This window comes from Aythya fuligula, chromosome 19 (genome assembly GCF_009819795.1).
Source record: "Aythya fuligula isolate bAytFul2 chromosome 19, bAytFul2.pri, whole genome shotgun sequence".
NCBI classification, from domain to species: domain Eukaryota; kingdom Metazoa; phylum Chordata; class Aves; order Anseriformes; family Anatidae; genus Aythya; species Aythya fuligula.
This window is the reverse complement of record NC_045577.1, coordinates 4,245,086-4,261,373: the sequence shown is the minus strand read 5'-3', so window position 1 is coordinate 4,261,373 and position 16,288 is coordinate 4,245,086. Positions and strand designations below refer to the sequence as shown.

General features: G+C 44.5%; 1 protein-coding gene across 3 annotated transcripts in view; it reads right to left on the bottom strand.

Annotated features, from left to right (window-relative positions):
- Positions 1 to 16,288, bottom strand: part of FUBP3 (far upstream element binding protein 3) — a 38,626-nt gene that overhangs the window by 13,772 nt on the left and 8,566 nt on the right. For 2 of the 3 annotated variants that reach the window (XM_032200314.1, XM_032200316.1), the window contains exons 3-12: positions 12,325 to 12,375; positions 11,775 to 11,808; positions 9,833 to 9,882; positions 8,330 to 8,401; positions 7,426 to 7,483; positions 4,642 to 4,804; positions 3,676 to 3,774; positions 1,649 to 1,753; positions 1,167 to 1,269; positions 399 to 499 (exon numbers count right to left, since the gene is read on the bottom strand). In XM_032200314.1, the coding sequence (XP_032056205.1) occupies positions 399 to 499; positions 1,167 to 1,269; positions 1,649 to 1,753; positions 3,676 to 3,774; positions 4,642 to 4,804; positions 7,426 to 7,483; positions 8,330 to 8,401; positions 9,833 to 9,882; positions 11,775 to 11,808; positions 12,325 to 12,375 (836 nt within the window). The remainder of the gene's footprint in view (positions 1 to 398; positions 500 to 1,166; positions 1,270 to 1,648; positions 1,754 to 3,675; positions 3,775 to 4,641; positions 4,805 to 7,425; positions 7,484 to 8,329; positions 8,402 to 9,832; positions 9,883 to 11,774; positions 11,809 to 12,324; positions 12,376 to 16,288) is intronic. The other variant, XM_032200315.1, reaches the window with a different exon arrangement.

Genomic DNA, 16,288 nt, shown 5'->3' with positions numbered 1-16,288 from the left:
GTTAATACTGTGCTACCCCAAGTGTTACTCAGCCCTTCTGAGCAGAGCCTCCAGCCTTTGCCTCGTGCTAACGCTGGGCTCCATTCCACGGGGTCATCATTTTCAAATAACTGGAAAACAACTCACCATGAGGGTAAAAATGGAACTACAATGAAGCCTCATGATGCTGCCTGAAAAAAAAGGGAACCTTCCTATAGCTCAATGAGCCCAGATCCAATTTAAAAACAAAACCAAACCAAAGCTGGCAGCTCTCTCCTGGGCAGCAGCATGTGTGGTCTACCAGAGGAAAAAATGCAACACTGCTATTCTTCAGACAGCAGGGTCCATCCACACAGCTGCATGCACAAATACTACATTCTCATATAAGCTCTTTCCACCCAAGAGCCTCCAGAACCCACCTGTGCTGTGAGAATAAGCTCATTGATGATGTGTGCTGCATGTTGACACCTATCGGGAAGCCCCATGACCTGTGCGACTCTTTCAGGACTAATCCCATCATCTGTGAAGAGAAGTGACAAAGACTAAATTAAAAGGAGGGAACATTCACCCACCAACAAAGGCTTCCTTCCAGCACCACCACTGCTAGCAGCACGTTCACAAAACACATCTAGCCCAAGAGCTCTCCCTTCCCTCCACCTTCAGCCACTCTTCCAGGTACTGAAAGGAGACAAAACCCCAACCCCACTGCAGAGGGGACAGCGTTTAAAAGGCAACACTTTCAATGTCAAAAAGCCATGAGAGAGGTTGATATAATTTTAAGAGGACAAAGGCAGCTTTGATAGGTGATCAGACAGCCAAGGACCCAGAGAAAGTTACTTAGAATTAATCAACTCCTGATCCCCAAAGGCTTTAATGTCCTGAAGGAGAATTCTTTAACAGGAAATAAAAGTGGGTTTGGTTACTGGTATTTTGTTTTCCCATACAATTACCAGTCAAGACATTACTGTTGTGACATCAACTGTTTGCAAGTAAGATGTGTAAAATCTTACTCTCTGAAAAACAAAGTGCATGAGAAAGCAGAGAGTCATTCAAACAGGTTTCAGAAAGAGACAATGCACCTTTAAAGGAGGAAAGCCTAGCTGCTGGAACCTCAGAGCAGAATCACCGCAGCGATCCCAGAGTGGAACACTGGTAAGGAAGTAACAGCTCTCCATCCTCACACAAACCTGGTTTAAATTGAATCCTAACTCCAGCATCATTCTGAATCTTTTTGATCATTTCTCCATTTCTTCCTATCACAATTCCAACAGCAAACCTGGGCACAGAGACCTGATGGGAAAGGCAAAGCAGTATGAAAGCTCAGAACTAGACCAAGTGACTCTGATTTTACAAGGAGATGCACTTAACTACGAGGATGGGCCACATTAAGCTGCTCCAGGCTACACAACCATATCCCTTAAGAAAAACAAACACATGGCCGCAAATTCCTTCCCCGCTAAATGAACTCTGCACTGCAAGAATGTGGCTTCAAAAGATAATTAGAGAAGCACCATCTGGGAGTCCATGAGAACTCCCCTTTGCAGCCAGACTCACTCTTCTGGCAACAGAGCACATTGCTTTTCAGAAGCAGCTTACAAGTTACATGCAAAATTCGAGGACTTCCACCCACTGCCCATCCCACAGGGAGGTTAGCATGAAGAAAACATACCTCTATGCTGCCTCCTCCCATTCTAGAACTGAAATCATTGCGTACGCCTCGGAAGTCTGCCTGATCTTTCTCTCGGATGATCTCCAGTACCATTTCCCTCGCTTGCTACATGGGGAAAGAAGTTACAGTTAGCTTAAATTTACTCTGCTTGCCACCTCAGCGTTGGGGCCTCAACAGGGGCTAATTTACCAGTCGGGGAAGATCTGTTTTGGTCAGATGTGGAAGATGTCAAAGTGTGCCAGGTGTGCGAGGCTGCAGTTCCTTGTGTGCAATTGCTTACATCCAAAGGGAGGAGCTTTAGCTTTTAAAAATATAATCACTAGTTTTTCCCACCAATTTTTTAAAATTAAATGAAGGGAAGGCCCTTTCCTACTGGATAGGGCTGAAATAACAGTATGGTACAAGCTGTGGCAACACAGCACACAGTATATCCACTAAGAGGTAGAGAACATGTATCAAGAAGGCAAGTGGCCAGTACTGAGCTTACTGGCACTCAGAGAAGTTATGCACAAGTCTGCAGCAAGGCATTTTCTGAGACAAACGGATATTCTTCCTACCTACTTGCAGCTCTCCAGGCCTTTCAGAGACTTGCACATAAGCCCAGCTAGTTAAAACATGCCTTAGAAATAAGCAAGCAGTGCCACCATTTAAAAAAAAAAAAAAAAAAAAAAAAAAGCCCACATGTGAAAACCTTTGAGCCTTTGTCTCAATATATTAACTGTCAATCTTTTGATGCTTTGCTTCTATTTGCAAGTTTGAGGGACACTGGCAAATCTGACTCCTTTCACATACATTTTTTTTTTTTTAATTTTCCATGTCCCCTTCCTAATTATTACATAAGGGGAAAACTCGAGACATTTCAGAGACATCAAGATAGAAATAAGGCATCTGAGATATTTGCTAGTGATTTGAGATGGTTAAGAACTTTGTACATTGAAGCACAGAGTCCCCCAAAACCCAAGGCTCATCGAGCTTCTTAAGTGCTTTCTAAGCATGCTGAACTTTAAGTGCCTCCAAGATCTTCCAGCCTATGAAGTCTCTGTGATTGCTTGCCATAACTTATGGCATGGAAGATGTGACAACAGCAAATCTTGCAAGGTAGAAGAAACCATCTGGAAAGCATCAGCACTAACAGCATGATTTGGTTAAAAGTAGCAAGACTCCCATTCATATTTTTGCATATCTATACTTGTAGTAAGCATAAGAATTTTGAAAATTATTTAAATCTAAAAGTCCAGTTACATTAAGTGGCTTGAAAAATGCCACCCAAACATACCTGAGCAGCATCAACTGTTACAGCAGTTTATGCTTAGGGAGAGCCTATGAAACAAAGCTATTTTTATTAGAGACAGGAATGCTAAGCTAGATTTATGCTAAGCTAAGTACTTAGCAAGGTATGAAAGGCACTTGCTGAGAAGCGGAACGTGCCACAGCTCAACTTTAATTCCAGAACTCCTATCATGCTGCAATCTTCCAGCCTCTGGCTGATCACAGGTAGAACCCTGACACAAGGAGACCGAAGTACCAATATTAAGCAAACCCCTTGGTTTCAGGAGTTGTGGTTATTTTCCTTTTTTTTTTTTTTCTCTACTTTTAATTACCTGCGTCAATTGGCTGTCTGAAATACTTCTGTGGAAGGTTCACTTTGTCAAATGTCTGTGTAGGTTAGTCACTACGAACCCATTTGCTTAAGTACCACGTATCTACGACTTCTGCTTCAGACTGGAAACCTTTTCACAAACTTTCTCCAAACCATCCTCCTCAACTCTTCTCCTACCCACGTCTACCATCTACATGGAATAAGAGCTCCTAGGTTATACAGTGAACAAGCCAACACTTGATAGTCCTTTTTTAACTGATAGTCCAGTTTTAACTGATTCTACTCATACTTTAACCTTATAGAAGAAACAAAACCAGCAAGGATGATATCATTTACAATTTGATTTAACTGTTAGACATTCACAAATACACTTATGTTTAAGCTTCTCATCAGTACTCTGGGACAACTGCTTACTTATATTACGTACCTGTACTTTAAATGCATCTCCAGTAATACGGAGAGGTTTATCTGCTCCAGTAGGCAATGGACCATCTTGGATCATAATCATTTTCACACCTGTTCGCTCCTGAAGAAAAAGCACAGAGCACTTTGCTAAGCAGAGTCCCTAAAACTAGGGACTATATTTTGGTTACTAAACGTTACGTAGGTCGCGTTAGCAGCTTTGCAGAACACTACCTTAGCTCTTCGTATGTATTTATAGCATAAATTCAGTAATAGTCCTGGAGTGTAAAAGATTGCCAGAAAGTGTGCTACTCCTGAAGATCTCAAATACCTGAATCTCTCCTAAAAGCAAAACCCCTCTATTTCACCTGATTTTTTTTTTTTTTTAGCCATTTCCAAAATCTGCAGCTGTCTGCACATAAGTTATTATGTGATCAGCCTTAAAACTACTGGATGACAGAGGCCTAACCAGGGCATCCAAAAAACCTGCATTTTTGACCTAGGTGCTTTTCTTGTGCAGGATGCTAGAATATCTAGGAACATTGATTTATACATAACAAAACATTGAATTAGAAAGGGGTAGGATGAGGAAAAAAAAAGATGACAAACGCCAGCTTCATCACAGATCAACAACAAAAGAGAAGCACAGCACTCTACAACAGCATGGCTGGCATTAAAAACTATTGCAGCAGCAGACTAGAGAGAGCTTTTTCTTAGCTACAGGGATCCCCTCCTGACCAGCGCACACCAAATGTTATCTAAAGCACACGAGTTTCTTTCACAGTTCTGGCAAAACTCCACTACATGCGTAGCTGGGGCCAAACCGATTTCGTTTGTAACACAAGATTGGAGTCCAGCTTTCCGAAGGCAGAAGAGTAGTCCCTGCTGTAGAAGGTTAGAGCATTTAAGGCTCTCCGTTTCAGCACGCTCTTGTTGATCTAGAGAAGCTGCAGTAGGGAAGAGAGCCCTAAAGTAAATGCATCTTGCGCACCTGCAACTGTTTTATTGTTTCACCTCCTTTGCCGATGACTAGACCCACTTTGGATGCCGGGATCAAAATCTCCTGAATCGTACTGTTGCCATCAACATCGTTGTGAAAACCAGGTCCGTTCCGACAGCGATCTACAATCTGCCCCAGTAGCCGTTTTGCTTGTCTTGGAAAAGAATCGAGGGAAACAACCATTAGACAACATTGTTCCACGTCAGCAAGAGACTAGGAACCATTGGAACGTGAAGTGATCGGGGAGAGGAGAAGAAGTGAAAAGATGAAGGAAACCACAGTTAGCACTTTGTTTTTTTTTTTTATCCCTTGGACGTACAACTTCCCCTATCGTGATTACTTATAAGCAGTTTGATTTTTTGAAAGGGGAAGAGAGAAGGAAGAGCAGCAGCATGCTCTGACACTGTTGGAAGTTAAGGATAATAGCTGAGCTATTACATTTGGGGTGCACATTTTGAGTGAAGATGCTCTACGTCCTGAACTCTTTAAAGCTTTATTATACACGTTGTATAAATTATATATAATATTTAATAAAACTCAATCTCTGTTCTCCTTGGTCAAGCCAAAACAGACACTGCTCCAATAGTACCGCAGCATGTTGGTTAACCTCTCTCTGATCACAGGCAACTGCCTTGCCCTTCTCTGCCTGCTCTTACCAGCAGCACCACGCACACTGTTCTAACAGCCTCTGCCCCAAACAGCAGGTGCTGAAGCTACACCAGGAAGCAAGGCAAGGATACTGCAGCAGCCACCAGTGAAAGAGACTGGGTTCTTCTACTCCTGGTGAGAAGAGACAGACACAAAGAAGCATTTTGGAGGTTAAAGATACCTCCTCTAAAAATCTTTAGCACGTCAGAAGTAGCTTGCAGGTCCTTCCCTTCATCTCGAGGACTATTATCAACACGTCCCTTTTCTGCACTTTTCCTACAGCACTTCTCAAATAGGTAGCAGGAAGTCTCCAGTTCCCTACTCAGTCTAAAGCAACATCTCCCCTCTCTCCACTTCATATCAGGCACCCTACGAGGACTGTCTTCTACCTGGGAACTTGAAGAAACAGCACAAAATCATCCCTCGCAAGCAGACGTTCACCTGAATCAGCTCAAGGGGTGGTGATCTGAGGCTGCACAAAGATCAGAGCACTGCCCTCTCTCAACCTGCTCACAAAACAAGGCAAAAGATGGAATTTGTGGAAGCCCACTTCAAATATTCGGAAAGAGTCTGAAGAGGTTTTATTTAATCTACCTCTACATTTTGCATAAAGTTATGACCATAGAGACTGCAACATTCAATACAGCACGTAGATCAGATGAGAAGGGGTCATTGGGAAATTAGCTCTGGTAGTTTGCCACTGGATATAACTAATGAAAACTCTCCTCACACAAGATATCTGACAACTTTGAAGGGTTTCCTTACTTTAATATTTCTCTGAGTAGCCTGAAAATATAGTTCAAACAACCAACTTAATAATTTCAGCACAGAAGCAAAGTAAATTTCACCAAATTCCACATACTCAACACTTTGTTCTGCTTCAAAAACTGAGTATTCTCACTTTGTTTTTTTTGGTATTATTATTATTTTTATTTTATTTTGCTTTTCTTTTTTTTTTTTAATTTGCATTTAAAGACAGCCTTGGACATCACTACATTTAACTACATATTTCAGAACAATGAGGTCTTAACTATACCTGTCCCCCATTTTGCCCCAATTGCATTTCATCAGGCATTCCAGGGATTTAATATTTTACTCTTGTTCTGAAATATCGTTTTGCAAAGGGGGAAAAAGCACTTCAATATCACCAAGAGTACATCGCCTGCCCTGCAACACGAGCTTGCCAATTATATTTATTCTGGCTCACTGCTTGCAGCATTATGGTAAAGTAAGGAGATTTAAGTACCCTTAGATCTCTTAGGAATGGAAGAATGATGATTGCCTTCTCTTTAGAGAGACAGTCTTTGCGCCCATGTATTTTCACTATCAAATGCAACTCAAAGATTTCCAGATGGATTTTAAAAAACCCACCTACCCAAAGGCTGGGGAGAGAAAGAGCAGCTCCATATGTTAAGTGTGTTCCTGTAAGCCTGAGGATCCTGGATCCAGTTCCAGCAGGAGGTCCTCAACTGGTTTGTGAGAGTCTCAAACTCAGCTCCTGGGAAGGGGGAGGGAGGAAACACTGTCCCTAAAGTTTCTATAGGCCTAAAGAGTAGAAACCCCTGCTGGCTGGCCACGTGTCTCTACCATGCAGGGATCAGAATTCAAGACTTGGGTTCAGTCCTTTGCTTCTTGTTGGCAGCAGTGCAGAGAAAGCACGCCCAAGGGCCTCGTGCTCTGTGCAACACCACCAACACCTCCAGGGTATTCTGGAGTGGCACTGACAGGCTTTGGAGGCCTCATGCAGACCTTCTTCAGCTGGAAGGACGTCAGCTCAACAGGAGGGAAGCGAAGGGGAGAAGAGAAGGGGCCCTTCAACAGCTTAGCTCAGTATCCTGGAGAGCTGCAGTTAGAAAACTGCATCCTAGGTGCCCTAGGAGCAACCTTGCCCTGCGGAGGGGAATTCCATGGAAATTTCTGCAGAGGGTTCAAACTACAACGGGGGAAAAAAAAGCCTTTGAGGTGCAGTTTAAAGCATCAGACCAAGAGGCTCTATGCTCCAGAGACCCTCAAGTTTCTCTAGGCCAACAGCTGTTGGTGTGGCTAACCGAGTAGCACCACTGACAGAGCACAGCATTAGGGAGAAGAGAGAGAAGGAGGAAGGAGAAAAATGAAATCAGAACTCACTCAATGCTCTCTGGCGGGCCGGTGAGTACGCAGGGCCTCTCGGGCATCCCACCGCTGTCTGCAAAGGAAACAAGAGAACAACAGGGGTTAGATGCTTCCTGACTCAGCACCCAAACTGCCTTCACTAGGCAGGCAGAAGAGTGATTACTCCTTACACAAGCTAGAGAAAAAAAAACCCACACCACATTAATACTTGGAATTCAAAAATGGCAGCGGTTTTGGTTAACGATCAAGTACTAATGAAAACACCCCCCTCTGCACACCAAACATGCCCATGAATTCAAAGACATCCAGGGTCAACATATTTAAAATATTTGCTGGGTGTCTGCATTCTTTAAAAGCCTTCCCTGCCAACTTAAGGGAGGTTTAAATCCTAGACTACGTTCATCGACAGCTTCCTGCACAGCACTTGTAGTACAGCCTTCGAAGCAAACAGGCTGCAGCACTAGCAGACTGAATAGCATGGTCCTGTTCTTATAATGGAAGGTGGATCGTACAAAGATTTGCTGCCATGCTCCCGAAATGTTTTCTGCCAGGAGCTGGAGCAGATCAAACCATCAGAGACAAATTGCACGAGCTGAGCGAAGTGGTACCACCAGGAGAAAACTAAACAGCTGCAATTTCTGCTTTAAAAACAACACAGATTGTCCATTTGCACTGTACCCATCCGTTGGTTAAAGACAGTTCCTTAATTTGCTACTTTCACCCCCAAACCACCCGACAAGCCTGCTTGCTGTGCTCGTAGGGAGGACAGTCCCACAACAGCCCTCCCATGCACGTGAGCTTAGCGTATCGCCTGTTAACGGTGATAACACATTAGGACCAAGGCAAGGCACCTGATACGGTGGACACAACATCCTTCAACACTAAAACCCCTTCACCTGGCACACAAAGAGGCTCTTACCTGGAGCAATTTGAATTTTGCAGCCAGACTCTGCCTGAATCCGTGAGATCTGCTCACCTCCCCTGCCGATTACTGAAATGAGTTCAAGAAGCGTCAGAACATACCGGCTTCCCTGAATAACTGCAGATCACCTTCCCCCTTTTACTCCACTGCAGCTATCTATAAAGGAACAGTTTGACTCCAGGATTGCAGAAGAGGCATCCACAGCGTGAACAAATTTAAAAAAACACAAACAAACCGAACAAAAAACCCATCATGCACTGGAACAAATAAACCAGTTATTTGGGGTCCTAAAAAAAGCCAACAACTTCTGCTTTTATCTCTTTAAAATTCATATTTTACTACCTCTTTTCAAGAGACATGCTATTTCTCTGGTCTGCACTTAAAACTGCTACGTACTGAAATGCTCATTCAAACCGTGAGTGAAAACAAGTACTCATCTCCCTTCACGTTTAGAGGCAGCAAATAATGGCCTTCCCTCTGTGCATCTTTTTGCAAAGCAATGTGCCTATCCGTGTTCATCTCCTGCCCAGACTGCAAGAGAGCAAATCTGTCGAGTCTAACAGGTATACCTGGCTGGAGGACACCCTCCCAGCTGTGGATCCACCGCCTGCCCGATGTGCCTGAAGCAGGATTGTGCTCAACACACAGCTGAGACACCAGCCGAGTCCTGCTCAGGAGCTGCAGAATCCCTCCACCATCCCTTCCTCTCCACGTGTGGCCCTGGGACTGATAAATAACGAAGGCTGGTGGGAGGACAGACTGCCTCCTCGGGAACTCCACAGCTACAGCTTTACGGTGGAGAGTCAGGAGAAAACCTGAGGCACTGAGGGGTAATCATCCTCTGTTATTTGCCTTTTTGCTCTCTGTATATCAAATGGGAAAAGATGCACAGAGATCTAGCAGGGAAGAGCCAACGCAAGCACTGCAGTCACAAAAGCAGGAGGCTGCCATGGAAAGGAAGAGTAATGACCATCAAGAGGAAGAGAAATTAGGAAGAAAGCAGCACCAGCAACACACGTCTAGGAAAAAACCTCATCTGAGCAATGCACGCTGGCTGCGCTTCCCTGCAGCAGTGACTGTAGGAAAGACTTTAAATTCTGCTTAACTTGCCTTGAGCCAAGCCTTGCTTTAACATTTAAATCTTCTCTTCCTCCCTCAACTCCCACACTTTTGCATGCTCAAAGTAAAATATTTCAATGAGGGGAAATAAATTAACTTCTGACATATTTATGTGCTGCATCAGTTGGGATTTCAGGAACAGAACCACTACAACTCTCAGTAACCTGTACCGGTCTTGTTCTTATTACTGGACCACCAAGCTTCTCCATGCAGCATGCACCTGGATTTTAAATACATATCATCTGGTCCCCATGAAGAGAACACCAGACAAAGCTTATCCAAAGCCAGCAAGCACAAAAACTCATGAACACGTTTTATTCGGACAGAACAAATAGCATTCTTGCACAGAACCACCATACCAAAAGCATCCAAGGTACTTACTAAATCCAACCATTTTATCAGGCACTTTGAACTCTTCTGTTATTACAGCCCTGAAAAAAAAAAAAAGGAAGAGAAAAATCAAAGAGTCATTACAAAAAACAATTTGGAAGATGACCATGCTCAGCTGTGGAAAACAGGCAGAGCATCAGGCTTTTGAGCACACACGCAAGTAAATACCATATCATAGGGAAAATCTTTTGATTTGGAAGGGACCTCTTGGTCCTGCTCCACGCCCTGGCTGCAGAATGGACATAATTCCTCCTACATTGGATAGGTTTCTAGTCTACCATCCATTGTTGTCAGTGGAAGAATGTTTTTTTGGATTTAACAGAGTAACAAAGTTCCTTCAATATTTAGCCAAGACCTTCCAAGCCGCAGCCTCTGCCCACTCCTTTTTGATATGCTCTTGCCAAGAGAGGTTAACCAATGCCAATCCTGATATGAATGCCCCTTCTGATATTCAGATTGATATTTTAATCTGTCTGTCCCTATAATTCTTTTCCTTAGAATTTATAAAACCTGGTTTTGATTATCCTTTAAAGTCTTCCTATCTCAAGACTCGCATATCTGTTGCTCTTTGGACTTTCTCAGTATGTCTGTGCCTCAAACCCAAAGCAATTACCTAAGACCTGGCCACAATGAAGCGGAGAAGAATTACCTTGTGGGTTTTTTGTTTGCCATTTATTTCTATCTTGTATAAAACACAAGACTGAGCGCAGAATTTGCCAACTCTCTATGCTGGCATATGCATTATATACAATTTGTTCAGCAATCTCAGGAGCAGTCAAACACCTGCATAATGAGCTCAACGCAGGTTTTGTGGTGAGACGTATCAAAGCCTTCCCATGATTTACTTCAGATCAGTTAGGGAAGGTAAAAAAATACCCACCAGACCTCGCCAGCAGATAAAGCACCCTCCAGTGTCCCAAGGCTCATGAGCAAACCCAAACCCTGCCATCCCTATCTGCAGGGGAACGGACCCCACCTGCTCCAGGAAGGCTCCGAATTCCAGCAGTTTTAATCTGGAACAAACACGGCCTGTTGCCAAAACATCCCATCCTGCCTGATTTACAAACCACCCTGCGCTGGAGCAGCTGCACGGAGAGCCTAACCAACCACCAAAACCAGAAAGAAACCATTTCAGGCTTTTAACCTAAGCAGTTCCCTGCATAAACACCACCCCTGGCAGAAGACAGGTAGCTGCAGAGCAGACAACACTGCCCACCCTTTTCTGTGCATCCCTAGCTGTACATGAGCTCTAGGCTAACAGCAGCACCATGAAAAACTGATTTTTCTCCAGCTTTTGACTAAATATTCCTTCTCCTTTCTGCCGAGGGCCCCAGCAAAAGCTGGTGATGATGGAAACGCACTACTCCCGACCTGAAGGTGAATCCAGCTCTAGAAATGCTCTCCCCTTCCTGCTCAAAACGAGACAGGCAACTCCTTGAGAGCAGGATTAGAGAAAACCTGAGAATTTTACTTGTGTATTAGATGCTAAGGCGTGCTTCACACTTGCTTTAGTCTCCCCAAACCATCTTTGACAATCACAGGAGTCATCCCAGGTCATACTACATTAACAGAACTGGAAAGGAAAAAAAAAAAAAAAAAAGATCCACCTGCTTGTTTAATACTTTCAACTTCTGTAAAAATGCCAGAGTTTAACTCCCCCCCCGCCTTGGGCAGGGGAAAGGAGAGGAGAGAGAATTTATTATTCTTGGTCCCGCAGGTTTACAGGAATCAAATTCAAGTTTCACTTCAACTCTTCTTTCTTCGTAACAACAAATAGCCTTTAAAGGGTTAGCAGAAAACCCTTGCTGGAGAAAACCCAAGCCGACAGTTTCTCCACATTCTCAACCTCTGACTTCCTAACACTACTACAGATGGTGGATCAATAAACAATTAGAATTGATCAATAAATAATAAAACATAACCCACTGCTTACCTTTGATGTACCAGGGCCCCTAACTGGTTACCTACTGTGGCAGAGAGAGAAAAAAGGAAAAGAAAAAATCAAAGCATTAGCACGGATAAACTAACTTCATCCCTATAGAAAAAAAGAGTTCTTACCATTTCATCAAAAAGAAAGAAAAGCAAAACAGTAATTTAGGTTCAGTGGCTGAAATGAATGCGTTATGTGGTACAAAACAGGAGGGGATTTCTTGATCAACACACACCATAGCCCAGTGTCCAGCTGAACACAGGATAGGGAATTGATCTGTGTCTCCCCATGCTGAGAGTCATGGGAGAAAATCCTGCCTGCCCAAATCCAAATCCCTCCAACTAAACCTCCCTCCTTCCCATTTAAACCCAAAGTAGTTAAAAAAAAAATAATAAAAAAATAAAAAAAAGAGAGAGAGGGGATGACACCGGCTGAAGGGAGAGAAAAGGATTTTCAGGCAGCTTGGTATGTATTAAAAAAAAGCTAAAATAAAAGCAGGGCAGATTCAGAGCTTTAGTCTAGGCAAAAAGCATTACGGATTGCTTGCACATACTTCTCTCTGTATCTCTTATCTGTGCTCCATGGAGCCCACTTACACGGAGACCTGTTAAAGGAATACATCTGTTAAGTAACCTCGTGGCACCAAAACTGTATTTTATTTTATTTTTTTAAACACATTTTCCTGAACGCACACATTCCAGGCATATCTGCGATGTTAGCCAGTGGTCCACGTCTGATGAGCGCTCATCTCCCCAGCTGACAGCCCCCAAACAGACTTTTTTTTTTTTCCCCCTACCCCCCCAGATTAGATCTTTCTTCCCAACGTTAATGGGGGAAAAATATCATTAGACAGCCTCATGCCAAGTGGGAACACATGCCCTGCTGGGCTTCCTGCAGGACTGCGCCTGCAGCAACCCCGCTAAAAACCCACCATTTGGTCCTAACAACCAGTTGCAGATTATATTGCATGCCTGGAGGGCACGAGCAGAGAAACAAATGGGACTGGCCGGCAACGTGTGAGCTGTGATAATAAAGATGCTGTTCCCAACCACCTTGCAGCAACCTGCACATTCTTTGACCTGAAACAAATCCGCAATCAGCTGTCAGGGTTCGGAAGCGGACGTCTACCACGGTACGTAAAGTTTGGGGCCAAACACTTTGCCTCGAATAAAACAGACCCGAGAGAGTCAATAGTGTATTTCTGTGGGGTGTCGATATCTCGATAATAGGTCGGGACCAAAATATTGGCAGCCCGTGTATTTTATTACTCTCTCCAGTTCAGCGATAAGGCAACCGCTGCGTTATTGACTCCGTCGGATTGGTCTTTGCATATTCTCACCCTGAATATAAAAAGTCCTAATGTGATAACTGTCGATGCCGCAGCCAAAAAAGGCGGGTGATGTAATGGGGAATATTTGCCCTGGCTGATAAGCTACTACTGCAGAACTGAGCAAATATGGTAAAACTAATTCAGTATCTCACCATCTTGCCCCAAACAGCACTCAGAGTAATTTTTCCTATAGGCGGTAAGCCTTGTAGCTGTAGTACAGGATTGCCCTTGCCAGGACGAGGCCATTCATTACCCCAAGATGCCCAAAAGAGGGGTCTTAACACTACGAGGCCGTATTTAAACATCCACCTCGCATGGCCATTCACCTCACCAGCTCTCCTGCCTGCCTCTCACGCTGCAGCTGCTGCCCACAAATTACGAGACGGATACACATCCTATAATCAAACCCCGAATTTCACGCAAGGAACGGAGGAGCCATCACTTTTGTAACACGATCCTGTGCTTGGGAAAGACAACCTGTAAGGGGAAAGCTGCAGGGGCACCAGAAGTTGCACCAGCCGGGCAGGCAGCGCTGGTGGTGTAGGTAAGGTGCAGCCCCCAGCTCGCTCCAAGCAGTTAGCTGCTCACCACCCCAGCCATATCCCCCTGACTTTATTCACTTCTTCTACAAACCAGTTAAAAACCAGCTAAGCCACAGTAACTCGTGCACAAGAGCATCCCCTCCACGTGCCACAGACCTCTCCAAGAGCCAGGAAGCAAAGCAGGCGGAGACAACCGGGAGGGATCTGCCTGAAGTCAGATACAATTTCTCTCCCTTTGGGAGGAAAATGGATGGCCGGAGCTCCTGGTCCCAACAATCTGCAGTTTGATTCCTTCTCTACCGTGCCCATTTTGCTCTGGAAGACAGAGACTGATGGAGAGGCGAGGCTGGGGCAGAAGACGCCTGCGGCAGCGCTGAGCTTCACCACCTCCCTCCCTCGCGCCAGGGAGGGGACTGAACTCTGACAAGCCACGTAGATATTTCCCCCTTTTACATCTATTGAGTCCAATTTAACTGTAACTGCAGTCATTTTACTGCAAATAAGGAAAAACGCTGAATAAAATAAGCACAATTTCCTGTTAATGGCACCTGCTGGTTGATAACTCTTCGCTCGTCTTTAGGCTTCACCTTTAACTGAATTGTACCTAACAGATACTCAAAACAAATGCAGATTTTCTTCCACCCCATAAAGCAGAGCAGTGCCTCCCACTAAATTTACGTGCGTGATGGGAATTTACAATCTCATGGAGAATATTGCCGTGCCTAGAACAAAACCAGAGCAGCTCATCCCCCAGAAAGCAGTGGAAAAGGGCTTTATTTCATGCTTTCAGACTGGAATTGGATCATCGTCAATTTTAGAAAGGTACAATGAAGATACTAATTACTCTGTTGTTCATCATTAAATACTGGTGTGTTGGTTTTTTTTTTTTTTTTAAATAAATGGCCAAAACTTATTTTCCTACCTGCCCTTGCTGTGAATCTTTAGAGATTTTTCCCATTAGATTTCCTTATTAATAATGGTGATGTGCAGAGTTGCAGTTTTGAAGGAAGCTGCCGTTTTGCAACACTAAACCTTTCGCCAAGCGTCCTGAATTTCTGTCCTGGTCCCACCACTGCTACCGATGGGTCAAGGAGCATCGCTGCTAACTTGTCTGCAGGACAAGGAGACAGGATTTCCTCGTGCCCACAGGTATTGTCATCAAACCAAAGTCAGAGCAAACGAATGCTGTGTTTGTACAGCAGGACCGTGTGATGTGGGAGAGCCTCGGGGCTCGAGCAATCACGTCCTGTTGCACTAATACAGACCAACGTCGTGTTGGATGCACCACAGAAGCCTGGAGAAGGCAGGGGTGGAGAGAGGTGGTGGGGAGGGAAGGGAGGCTGCTTCTTCAATGATGGGTTTCACGTTAAATAAACTTATTAATTTGTGCTGGTAATTTGATGGACTGTTCGTGTGAAGAGAGGCCAGGAGCTGCTGTTGGCCATGAACAGGAGGATCTATCCTGTAGGATATCTGTGTAGGGTCCCATGAACTAGGACCTATCCTCAGTAGCAGCCCCCGAGCGAGGTGCCACTGGGGTCTCCCCGCAGCACGGAGCCAACCCCATCTCCTGTCACCTCCAACCTCATTAGCAGGACTCCAACTCCTCCCTGCTAATTGCACGATGACTATTTCCATTCTCTGGAAACAACCCTAAAGCAGCAAGGTTAAAACAATCATTCTCAAACCTCATCTAGACCAGCTCACCAGCACCAGTCCCAGCAGCTCACAGATTTGGGTGAACGTCTGCTAAGGGAAATGCAAAAGGGGCTCACATGTTCTGGTCCCCAGCACTATGACAAGACTATTTTTTTCCTGGAAATACTCTAAAAGCAGCTGAATTTGTTTCGCCCAGCACGCTGTCATCCTGTCTTAAGGCCACTTCCTAAGCTGACATCAATCAGCCGTGCCAGCAGCTGTTTACGAAAACAGACAGGCAGAATTAGATTTTCCTGGAAGACAGACGGTTCTCTTGTCACCTTAAATACTTCCACGTTCTCTGAATCCATTTCTCCAGCAGCATTTGGAACGGAAGTAATTTTCTATGAGCTACATGGGGGTAAGGAAGCAGCGAGGACCATGCACAGCCACACAGTGCACAGAGGTAAGCAATCCTGAGACTCACCACCAGACCTGCTTTCGAGCTACCCAGGGTAGCAGAACGTATCCCAGTCCCTGCACTATAACATTTCCAGAGCATGATAAAGATAAATAATCGCTTCTCGATGACAGCATTCCCAAAGCATAGCTCACAGCAGGAAAAGCAGGGAAGTGTGGGCACGCACTCCTGACTCCCCTTGTTCGCAGGACTGAAGATCACCCCGATAGGAAATGTTTTCCTAATTTAAGTGTCCCGTTAAAAGGAATTGCCATCTTTCAGATGCCTACAGCCCAAGTGCTGCATTATAGGACTTGGCAGCAAGAGCAGGTAGCCCATGAGTAAGGCACGGATCGTACCACGAACACATGCTGAGAGAAGCACCCACTGCTCAGGGCTTCCTCTGCCAGGCTGCACCCTCCCAGGCTTCTTCAGAAATAAAACCCAAGGTGACCAAAGCAAAAAGAACAAACACTTCCCTCGCTCCTGCCCTGACAAGTCCGATTTCTCTGTGATTCCAATCCCTTAAAATACCACTTCCATTATT